At 41.7% G+C, this 12,336-nt stretch overlaps 1 protein-coding gene across 3 annotated transcripts in view; it reads left to right on the top strand.

The window, feature by feature from the left end:
- Window positions 1–12,336, top strand: part of mapk8b (mitogen-activated protein kinase 8b) — a 32,176-nt gene that overhangs the window by 11,580 nt on the left and 8,260 nt on the right. For 2 of the 3 annotated variants that reach the window (XM_065949264.1, XM_065949266.1), the window contains exons 4-9: window positions 37–95; window positions 1,700–1,838; window positions 4,772–4,937; window positions 8,180–8,251; window positions 10,035–10,217; window positions 12,172–12,296. In XM_065949264.1, the coding sequence (XP_065805336.1) occupies window positions 37–95; window positions 1,700–1,838; window positions 4,772–4,937; window positions 8,180–8,251; window positions 10,035–10,217; window positions 12,172–12,296 (744 nt within the window). Of the gene's footprint in view, window positions 1–36; window positions 96–1,699; window positions 1,839–4,771; window positions 4,938–6,604; window positions 6,677–8,179; window positions 8,252–10,034; window positions 10,218–12,171; window positions 12,297–12,336 lie in introns of all 3 variants that reach the window. The other variant, XM_065949265.1, reaches the window with a different exon arrangement.

Below are 12,336 nucleotides of genomic sequence, written 5' to 3'. Positions count from 1 at the left end.
AGATACAAAGTAATAACTGTGCTTTTTATTTGGCAGATTATCGGACTATTAAATGTATTCACACCACAGAAGACACTGGAAGAATTCCAAGACGTGTAAGTATCACTGAGCCGGATAACATCTGCTCGCTGCCACTTTGTAAAATCAATACAGGATGTGGCATGCTGGGAGCTGAGGGGATTGTCTATGACTTTTAGGGGCTTGCTGCAGTGTAGCGGGATCTGTGTTTAGTGTATTATTCTGCCTTAGTACAAGTACATAATACAGCATGTCAAGGAATAATTATAAAACACCTAATCTCTTTTAGTGGTTTAACATTTTAAACACTTTATATTAACCACATTCAGTCAGAGGAAATGTTTCATCTTGAAGTAAACAAGAACATAGACTAGAGCCTCAGTGACTTAAAGATGACCATGTTTGATATAAAGGATCAGAAAAAACAATCTGCTGTCAAAACACAAGCTTCCTTTACATGGATTATAGAATAACTCTTGGGTGGCATTGATAGAGGGACACTGTCTCTGTCCGAAGTCTTGTTTCCCTGTTTGTATACATTTATTTATTAGTTGTTTTTTTTTACATTTAACCATGCACAAGTCCTCATGAGGCTCATAAGGGAAATACAAATTAATAGAAATAAAAAGGAGAAAAATTTGTGTGGACAGTGCCTTTCATGAAATCAGTTTTGGGGTATATTTGGCGGCGTCCTTGATGTGTTTCCAAGTCGAGAAGACGTCCATGTGAGTGAAAACTGGCTTAAGAATTGCAGAGAACTGAGATGTGGGGGGGGGGGGGGGGGGGGGGGGGGGGGGAGTGATGGTTTCTCCAAGTATGACGGGAACAAACATGATTAATGCCATCCACTGGAAGCTTCGTGTGTGTGTGTGAGTGTGTGTGTTTGAGCGCACTGTGTCTGCCTGATTGGAGCTAAAAGGGAAACTGGACAAATCGTAGCCAGAGGGCTGCAGAGCAAACCCACAGTGAGAGGATGAAGCAGGAACACTCCATTTCCCTCAGTGTTCGAGTACCTTAAATGTATACTTATGTATACTTTCATTACACAGCGCATCACAGTGCATTTAACCGTTTCTAATGAGGTGGATTTCAGCATTTATACAATTTACTGAATCTAGCCCAAAAACACTTAGGATCAGTGTTTTTTTTAGTCACACACACAGTACATACATACGTTCTACTTCTTGTTCATGGTATCAATCTGAACTCTCTGTTACCGGGATGTTCTTTTTTGTATAAAAAAAAAAAGTCAGAAGGTCGTTCTACCATGTGGGAGGATTGTAGGGACTGATGATATAACAGCTGCCAGATAGCATAACATCATCACAGTTTTTGAGAAGCAGAACACTTACTGTCACTTCCTAAATGCCAAGGAAAGTGCATGTGAGTGGGACACAAGACAACAGCACTCTGGTTTGAACTCTTTTTTTTTAATTTGTTCATGAGAAAGCCAAAAAACTTCAAACAATCCAAAGGAAAGGTGGATTTCAATCCAAAGCTATATGAAGACATATGAGTCAAATACGTTGAATATAAAGACAGATAAGTCATCTAAATGCTTCAGATAACTCACACATCAGTTTGGTCATAATGCTTAGTTGTTTTAGTTGCAGTACGAGCTATTTAAAAAAAATGCTCCATGTCTCTGATTTATTTTAAGCCCAGTGTGGACTCTCCGCAGGTATCTGGTGATGGAGCTGATGGATGCTAACCTCTGCCAGGTGATCCAGATGGAGCTGGACCACGAGAGGCTGTCCTACCTGCTCTACCAGATGCTGTGTGGAATCAAACACCTGCACGCTGCTGGCATCATACACAGGGTGAGATGTGCTTATGTTATGTTAAATGAGCCAACACGCACAACTGTTTGCATGCATTTCCTCTGCATACATAAGCTTAGATGTTACAAAGAAGGCACGTAGATGTAAGCTTAAACTAACATGCTGATGTAAAACGGCATGTACGACCACCTAAAAGTACCAAAGTGCAACTATTTTGGAGGGAAACTTTTTTTTTCCTTGTTGCTGAATGTTAGAAAAGAACATTTTTGGAGATGATCATGATGACAAGGCCTCAGGAAGTCACTTTAACAAGCCAAGATGGAGTCAAGCCCCAAACTCTCTTTAGAACACAGCCCGTCTTTTCTTTACATTTCTCTGCTTTTTGTTTGGAAAGGAGATTAGTGACCTCAGGCAGCATTGTTTCAAAATCACAAGTAAGGTTAAACAGACTGTATGAATGTCACCAAACGCATACATTTGTCTTATCTTTCATTATCATACATAGTATTCTATTTTGTATTGCAATGTTAACAGCTTAAAACATGATACAACCTTCTTTGCTTTGTAATACATTTCAAGAACTAACTATGAAAGGAGGTTAGGATGCAAAGAATCACGAAGCTCCAGCAATCCAACAAATGATATGAACAATTCTTATGTTACCAACCAACTACGTTGAAGCAGCTTGATGTGATTGCACTTCATTTTATAAAGAGGAAAACACTGCATGACTTTGCCTTGCATGCCAATCACAGGTTTCAGATTTATCAACAAACCTCACACAGGTCTTTCCACTAATGTGGGAGCTCATAGGATGTGATTTCACTTACCGTAGAAATCTTTAAATACCAGTTTTTGCATCTAAAAATGTTATACACCGGTGCAACCATTATACCAGTATAAAACGTGACACACGCACCGTCAAGTGCAGCCGCCACCATCATTAGTATATTGTTCCGTAAATCAACTGTGTGGAGTGATTGAAAGACTTCTATATTAAAGTTGACGAGTGACCAGCAGCAGCGGTGATTGGCAGCATGACTCGCAGGGCTGAGGGTCTGTACTTTAAAACTTACACTGTAGGCTGAGACTTAAACTACTGTACTGTAGCTAGTAGAAGTGCAAACTCCACAAAGCTAAAACAGATGGTACAGATGGCAGAGCGACACAGCTGTACAGAAACTGCACATCGTGGACTTGGCTGAACACGATAGAAATTGTCATGCAGGTGGACGAGTTCTCTCTCTGGGAAAACCCCCCAAAACAGACTGTGTCTTATATAGCAGAGCAACCTTTATTGCTTGATTATACTGTGTGTGTGTGTGTGTGTGTGTGTGTGTGTGTGTGTGTGTGTGTGTGTGTGTGTGTGTGTGTGTGTGTGTGTGTGTGTGTGTGTGTGTGTGTGTGTGTGTGTGTGTGTGTGTGTGTGTGTGTGTGTGTGTGTGTGTGTGTGTGTGTGTGTGTGTGTGTGTGTGTGTGTGTGTGTGTGTGTGTGTATATCTCCACACTCAGGTAATATTTAAAATGGCCAGATTACACAGCTAAATGTGAACAGGTTGTTCTGCTGCAGAAAGGATGAACAAATGGCGGTTAAGGACACACAGATACAGAGATTGGTTACTTTTAATCAACAGATGCAAGATGACACACACACACACACACACACACACACCCTGAAGCATCAGCAGGAGTGTACAAATGATCACTCTTGTATTCAAGCGCACAGAGTCAATAACACACACTCTCGCACACACACTGCCGGCACTCTGTCAATCACCCTCAGTGGAAGATGCAGCAGTAGATTAGCAGAGCTCTTCCTGCTCTGCCAGCCAGAACTAATTGAGCCACAGGCGGAGCTAACCAGCCGGGCTTGCATCAGCGCGGCTCGGCACGCCAAAGCTTTCGGAAAGGTGAACAGATGCAACATGAGTCATGGATCGCCAAAGAGTCGGCTCTGTTGTTCTTTGTGGGCGTTGTCTCCGCGATGAGAGCTCTCCAGTCCTGTCGAAGATGCTCAGGGTTGCTTAGCACTCTCTCTCTCTCTCTTCAAAACACTCTCCTACCTATTCAGGAAGTCAAGCACAATCGACTGAGCTACTTGAGCCTCAGCATTTGACGATTTCATTGTCAAGAAGCGATGTTTATGATTATGAGAGTAACGATTTGTACTGGGTGAGAGGGCCATTTGAAGTCATTTCCATGTTTGAGTACTTGAATGATTTTTTTTATATAAAGTGTTCAAGCACTTGCAAAGAGGAGGCTGGTTTGCCAGCATCGAAGTACTGAAGTAAATATGGACAAACTTTTCTAAAACACTACCCACTCCACAGCCGCTGTTCTGAAGTTTCCTTCCACTAACTAAACAGGCGCGTATCTATATATATATTTTTTTTTTCATTATTCTAGCTAATCCTCTCTGCCTAACTGCATGCTAACACTGCTGGCAAATAAGGCGATGAGAGATGGTCTGTATGGTAAATGGACTTGAGCTTGTATTTTCTAGTCTCCTGACTTTTCAAGGCTCTTTTACATCGCAGGTCAAACGGTAGAGGTTGCTATGTAGTGAGACCATCAGAAGTCACTAATCCCATTCATACACATTCATACGCTGCCTGAGCTACATGTGGTTAAGTGTTTTGCCCAAGGATACGTCGAACAGTGGCAGCAAGAGTTGGGGATTGAACCCCCGACCTTCCGGTTAATTGACGGCTGACTTCACCAACTGAGCCACCGCCCCTGTCTTATCTGTCTTTGCCTTTTTTTCTGCCTTTTTGCTCAAAGCTCCTGTGAGGCGTTCTTGTTATACTTGTTATAAAACAGACTGAACTTTATAGTGTGGCCTCTTTATGTCCTACAAAAGCAAACCAGACCATCAGTAACAGGACTATTTCTATAAAGTGCTTTTTAATAGCTGTAAGAGCTCTCCCTCCTCGCTCTAAACTCTAAAGTGTCCGTGTGTGTTTTCTGTACAGGATCTGAAGCCCAGCAACATAGTGGTGAAATCAGACTGCACACTGAAGATCCTGGACTTTGGCCTGGCCAGGACAGCCGCCACTGGCCTCCTCATGACACCCTATGTGGTCACCCGCTACTACCGCGCCCCTGAAGTCATCCTGGGCATGGGCTACCAGGCCAATGGTGAGTGGAGGAGAGCAGCTTCTTGAAAAGGGACTGGCCAATGAGGAGCTCCTAAGCTGCTGCCTGGCCTGTTGCATGGGCCCCCCTTCCCAGGATGTTTTAATTTCAGCACCTCCCAACCACACACACTCACACTAAAATACACACACTCCTTGTTCCTGTAAAGGTCACACTCAGGGGGGGAAGTTGGCATGTTGGGCATCGGTGCTTTGTGGGAAACTTCCTGTCTGGGGTCTCCAGTTCCCAGCAGTGCTTTAGCATGCCTTTTGATGTTTTATTAAGAGGTTGCCTGTCCTGTGCTCCTAACAGCCTGGCTAAAAGAAATGCAGGAATGAATACAGGCACTTGGATGCATGCTTCAGCAGTTTCACTCGGTGCTCCTGCTCTGGACATATCCTGGTTTATGAAAGACACTCTTAAAGGAATACTTCAACATGTTGAGAAGTGTGCTAATTAGCTTCATGTTAGATGGAAAGATTAAAAAAAACACTCCTAATTGTGTTTATTAGATACAAAACTAAGAAGTGGTGACAGTTAACTTAGCATAGCATGGAGACTGGTAGAAGGTGAAAACAGCTAGCCTGGATAAGGTCAGAGTTATATGTTGTTTTATGCCAAACAAGGCGGGGTGGGGTGGGGAGGCTTCAAGAAATTTTTGTTGTTGTTGTATTTTTGCTTTGGCAGTGCTTTTATGCAGATTGTTCTTACTTTGGACAGAGCCCCGCTAGCTGTTTCATCGTTTCCGGTCTTTAAGCTAAGCTAACCTAGAATTATGCTGCCTTCACGTTCTCCTCTGAAACATCGTATTTCCGAGTTGTGCTGTCGTGATGCCGACATACACTCATTCAAATGCTCCTGTTGGAAAAAGAGCGCTAGAGGTCATATTGTTTTTTTAGTGGTTGATGTTTATTGACCTAAGGCAAGTAGCAAAAAGCTAATTTGTGCTTCAGTGACAGAATAAAGAACATACAATGTGCATCTAGTAAACATTGTTATCAATGTTAATATACTCGCCTGGCATGCTTTATAGTTAAAAGTTTTCTTGCTTGCTACAGCTAATAGATGCATATATGAAAAATTGCGACTACTAAAAATAAAGGATAGCTACTATTTCCTGTTTTACTGTTTCTAAGCTTTCTGCCACTTTTCTTGCCCTTAAACGTCACACAAAGGTCGCAACCTGGCCACTCTGGTATCATTCAAATTTTTCAATTTCCCATCAGCAATTACCACTTTGGAGCTTATTACTCATAAATATGGTAAATACTGTTATTTCCGAGGAGTCCATGAAGGCAGCATTACTGTCTCCTGGTTCTAACTGAATACTCACGGGAGTGGTGTCTGTCTTCCTGTCTAATTTTATTTTTTTTGCTACAAGTAAAGTTGCCTCTATACAACCGTAATAGCTGGATAATATAAAAACTATATAAAACTATATAAGCTTTTGATTTTTTTTCGAGTTTTGGAAGAATATTTCTTTTTAACGGGCTTAATGAGGTCGATGCATGGTAGTAATGCTCCCATAAGAGCAGAACTCAGGAGAATCTTGTTACTACTAATACTCTCTCATCCTAAGTCCTCTTGACCCCAAACTCTAGTTCTTCCTGCTGACGTTGCATTTTGTTTGCTTATTCTCTTCTCCCTCCTTTAATGCTGCGCACATGTAGTGGATATTTGGGCTGTGGGCTGTATTATGGCAGAAATGGTTCGCCACAAAATCCTTTTTCCAGGAAGGGATTGTATCCTTAAGCTGCTTGCAGCAGTGTCTGGCATTACGTTCGAAACAAAAAAACCCAACAAAGCTCACAAACATCTTAACGTCTCTTCATGTTTTTTTGTTTTTGCCGTTTTCATCTTATGGATCGCATGGAGATCATTTCCTGAGAGCAACTATACAAATTCTATTTCTCAGATCTGCCTGACACCTTGACTTGCAGCCGCCTACCTGCTCTCCCTTCAGATACACACACTCAAACACTCACAAGACACTGTTTCTTTCAAGCACCACGACAGTCGCTTGAAAAAACCTGAAATAGAATTTAAGTTAGCTCCTCTATAGTCAGGAATATAACTGCAAAAACATGTCTTCATTCATCCTCAGCTGCTTTCAATAAAGCCCTTTTCACACATGCACTCCTGAAAATAGGATTGCTCCGGATATTCTCCTGACCTGCCTGTTCACATTATGCTCCTCACAGCGGGAGACTATCCCTGTCCGCTTTACGACAATATAATGAGAATATTTTTCCTTTATATCAATGCTATGTGAGGTCCACAGAATCACACCATCAACAACAGAGCGGAGAACAACATCCTGTAGAACAGAAAATGGAATGCAGCTGTTTAATTAGGTGCACGGAGATCGTAGCGGTCATGTGCAAACAGTCCATGCACTAACTCCAGTCACAGTATATAAACGTCACTCCCTCCTCCCATTGGCTCGAGTTGATTTCTCTGGAGAATATTCTGTTGTGCACATCGGCTCACCCGGGACTTGCTGTGGAACAAATACCAGGGCTCTGGCAGGAGAAATTCCGGGTGAAGTCCAAGTGAAAAATGTAGCTGTTTGTGTTCACACATACAGCTCCTTCTGGAAATATCAGGAGTTTTTCAGGAGTTTTCTGCAAGTGTGAAAGCCCCCACATTTCTTTGTACAAGCAAAAAGCAAAGGAGTGTTCTGTTTTCTCTCCACAGTATCATACCGAATACAACGGTGCTCTATTTAGAATTTTGAGTGTGCAGTGTTACACTTGAATGAGAGAAAAACATCTCAAAGCATGTTTTTTTTCCATGTACACCAGTTCCAAACCTACAATATGAAAAGCAGTGAGAGTATTGAAGGTGTTTTTCTGCAAAAAAACCCACATTTTCAGAGGACCTTGAAAGTCAGTGTCTCACTTTTGAAAGCTTATGATCACTTCTCAGTGTACCTGAATAAGCCATTATCTCTCAAACACACATCCTTAGATAAGTTGTGCTGCTTATATTTAAACTTGCAAAGGTACACTGCGCTAGCTACAAAGAATGATCTTTGGCTCTGTGGGACGCTGACCCAGGTTTGAGAGTGCACTCAACTGCATGCTCTTCACATTTGTCTTGTGTCACACATCACCTGGCACCACATCATGTTTCTGTTTTTTTAATTTATTTGCCCTGTTGTTTGTTTTTAGGTTTTTGTTTGTTTGTTTGTTTGTTTTTTCAGTCCTGCATGCTAATGTAGTGGTTGTCATTTCATTTTTCAGTTGATGTCTGGTCTGTTGGCTGCATCATGGCTGAAATGGTCCGGGGTAGTGTGTTGTTTCCAGGCACTGATCGTATCCTTAAGTTGAACCTTCATCCAACCCCCCGTCCTCTCCCCCCCCCTAAAAAAGAAATGCCGTCTTGCCTCATTCTTTGTCTGACATCTTGTTCATAGCTTTGAACACAGTGTGGAAAGCTGCCAGTCTGCTGTTCCTGTTCAATATGTGCGTCTATGTTTTCAGCGTCGACATTCATTACAGTTAGAGAGGAATAAATCTTCATGGCAAACACTTAAGTTATCACAGCAGGTAAAGCAAAGGTACAACTTATGAAGCTAAGTATCCAATAAAGTGATCCAGTAAACTGCTAAAGTGCTCTAAATAGCGAATAACCAGAGTTCATTATCTATAGCTTTGTGTTTCCTGCTATGACACATTAGGATGTTTGTCATGAAAATGGTCTATTCTGTATTTTTACCTTTGATGTTTTCAACCAATGAACACAATGTGAGTTCACATTGTAAGAGGTTTATTCTGCAGATAAAGTTGGTTTGCATGTTTCCTGAAAAATTCTGTGACCGTCGATGGTTTTTTAAAGTCCCATTTTCACCAAGTGGTCCAGTACGGTAAGGCGTTTCCACTGTCAAAAGTTGGGAATGGGAAAATAACTGGGACAGCAGTTGCTAGGATCAATATTTATGTAAGATCTTCCATCCTAGCTGGTATTTTTCCCAAATATTTTGAGGTAGATAATTGTTGTAGAACTGAGAACCTGTGTTTTTAACCAAGTATGTGAAGCTTCTTGTTCTAAATCCACTCTGATCCTGTATTTGATCATGTCTATAAACCCCTCTATTTAAGCTTTGCTCAGAACAGGCTGTTTCTGTGACTGGAAGGGCTCGGGTGCCTAGGGCTTTCTTTCACCATGCCCTGTGGTTTATGGTGAGAAGACAGACTCAGAGGGCAGAACAAACACCTAGTTGTGAGAGTTTAACCCACATGGGGGAGGGGTTACTGCCCTTTGTGATGTCTTCTTTAAAAATACATCAGCACTAGTGTAGATTACCAGTTGGCTGTCTACATTCACTAATTGATCATTTTCAAAGTCAGTTTTTGTTCATCTATTAATGGCCTTTCCCTACTCGCTGTTACAATGCCTTGTTCCTTAATAACAATGACAAACAAAGGGAACTAAATAGAAAAAATGTCACCGATTCCTATAATAATATATAAGCTGACTGTCTGTTATATTTTGCTACTACACATGGAGTCATGTAGAGTTGAAGTCAAACGTTCCATAACTTAACATGATGTCACCTCTCAGAGTCGACTGTTTATTAGATCGCAACGTGCTGCTGGCAGGGTCCAAATTTTGGGGTTTCGTGGTTGTTTGGACCTCGAGTATGAAATACTGCTTCCTCTTGTAATGAAGGCGGTATTGATTGGCTGAAATAACAGACCTGCTTTTATAACAATAGAGTTTCTTGAGTAGACTCGGCTTCTTGTTTTTTTAATCATTGCTGAGGATCAAAGACTTCCTGTATGTGTCCTTCATGATATCTGTACGGTTTTTTTTTGTCTATAAAAGAAGGTGCACACTTACTTCCTGAACTTGGACCACTTGAGATGAACCTCTCCTTACATGCACATGTTTTGAAATCATCCTCCATTTTAGTATTTAAGGAGAATATTCAAACCAAAACATCACAGTGAACAAGTTGCAGAAACTCATTATTTATTATTTATCAGTTCAAAATGCTTCTCAAGATGACCCCCTCTAACCCCTCAATGACCCACTTCTCCCCCCCCCCCCCCCCAAGCCCAGTCTGGTGCTTTTCTTAATAACTGTAACCTCAAGATATCGACCAGTGGAATAAGGTGATCGAGCAGCTCGGGACTCCGTCTCAGGAGTTCCTGATGAAGCTCAACCAGTCTGTGAGGACCTACGTGGAGAACAGGCCCCGGTATGCCGGCTACAGCTTCGAGAAGCTCTTCCCTGATGTTCTGTTTCCTGCAGACTCTGAACACAACAAACTGAAAGGTAAAGAGCCACTTGTTTCTTTTATTGTCTTTAAATCCATGTGGATGAAAGCGCTCTCCTTTAGCTTGTATTTCATGTTTTGCCTGCCGAGAGTTCAAACCTTTGTGGTTCTATAATAACTGCAGAAATTGACCAGCCTGGAACCAATTTTTAAATGTAAATTTCTCTTTTATCTCATGATAGAAAGTACAAGGAATAAAGGGCCCTTCCTGTTTCTGGAGCCCTGACTTTAATGCAATAATATGCAACAGTGACGCTACTTTGAATGTGAACAAAAGCCAAAAAGGATAATTTTTTCAGTGGCATTTCACATGTGATTTTTCAACTGTCTCTTCCTGTAATTGAAGGATTAATATGATGGATCCAAGTTGGCCAAGTGAGTAATTCTCCAGGCACTCACAGCCCAGAAAGGAGAACTTTTTCTCTGAATAGCATCAGTTCGTGTCGCACACTGCGTGTTCGCAGCCGCACAAACCTCCGCCGACAGCAAAGCCCAAGTGACAAATCACTTTTCAGCGGCTGCCTGAGATTAAACACTTTATTAAGGGAGCTGACAGTTCAGGACCGAGCTGTTTTCTGTGGGGGAAGAATTCACCTCCAGCGTGTTCATGTGTAAATGGAGAGAAGATGACAGGACCGCTCACAGCAAGTGCCTGCCGAGCTGTGGCAAGATGTCCCACGAAGAGAGCGAGGAAAATAAAGGAGTCTATCTTTTCCTGTCCTCATTAGTTTGCAGAGGCAGGAGTGTGTGTGACAGAAGATGTGTTTCTCTGAAGTACTCCTGTTGAAGTGCATGTGTTGGATGTTCACATTTGGTTCTGAAAGCTGTGAGAGGCCACACTGGCAAAGCTTTCTGACATATGAACATCAAGGTGGATGCCCTTAAATAATTTAAACACAGATATATAAAGACATAGACATCTTTCTAGGACTTTCTGTATGCAGGCAGGAGGAGTTACTTGGTGGTGAGATATGATGATGTGTCATTTTGATGTAAAAACACACGATGCTCTCACCTTTTTTTCAATGTATTTGGGAGACCTAGATTGAGATGGTAGCTGCTGTGCTCCTTGCTGCCTTTTATTAGCCTCAGAGGTAAGAATACCTCCCTACAGACAGATAAAGGTTAGATGCTGCCAAACTGAAGGGGCTCCACATGACATAGCATGCGACCATGATGACTAGAGAACCTTTGCATAACTATAAACGAGGGAATTTCAAGCAGACAGTGGCGGTTTTGTTCTACTTTATAGTCCAGTGAAAGTGAAGATCCCATTTCCATAAACTTGTATTAACTGATTAAACCAAAGTATTAGCCAGACATAATTAATCCATCAATCTCTTCAGCTTCAAAGTCCAATTTAACATTTTGACCTCTTGTAGTGCTTTTTAGTTGTAGTCCACAGTCTTATTTTGTTTCCCACAATGGACGAGACCACATCAAGAAAGACAGATTTTTTTAAATTTGTAAACAAGCTGGACAATAATAGCTTTCCAAGGTAGTTCTCGTCTTGGTAGCTGAACAAAGAGAACCTGTACCCCAACATGAGATCGACGAGCTTAGATCTTTTAAAGTTCAATCATATTTTTAACCGGGGGAGGAATTCATCACTTTTTTAAAGGTAGCCTTTGTAAGATAGAACAGTTGAAGAGAGACAGGAAATGTTGGGAAGAGAGCGGGGGGTGACATGCAGGCTAGGGTGGAGGGAGGATTCGAACCCATGGTCACCATGACAAAGACTATGTCCTCTTTACACTGAGCGTGCAACATCACCCATAGGCTATCTAGCACACCATATTTATCACTTTTGAGTTGTGTTCAGTGTCTCTTGTTTCTACCAGCATCCAGTGTATGTATTAGCGAGACACTCCCAGATGGAACAATTTCCACAATAAAAATCAGGTTGATTCAAAGCCAAGCATTTACCATTGACTTTCTCTTTTTTCTTTCCAGCGAGCCAAGCTCGAGACCTTCTTTCAAAGATGCTGGTAATAGACGCATCAAAGCGGATCTCAGTGGATGAGGCTCTCCAGCATCCCTATATCAACGTGTGGTATGACCCCACTGAAGTGGAGGCAGTAAGTACTCTCTAATTAATACTAGTTAAGACTTACACAC

This window comes from Labrus bergylta, chromosome 21, assembly GCF_963930695.1.
Source record: "Labrus bergylta chromosome 21, fLabBer1.1, whole genome shotgun sequence".
NCBI classification, from domain to species: Eukaryota; Metazoa; Chordata; class Actinopteri; order Labriformes; family Labridae; genus Labrus; species Labrus bergylta.
This window is presented reverse-complemented; position numbering and strand designations above follow the sequence as displayed.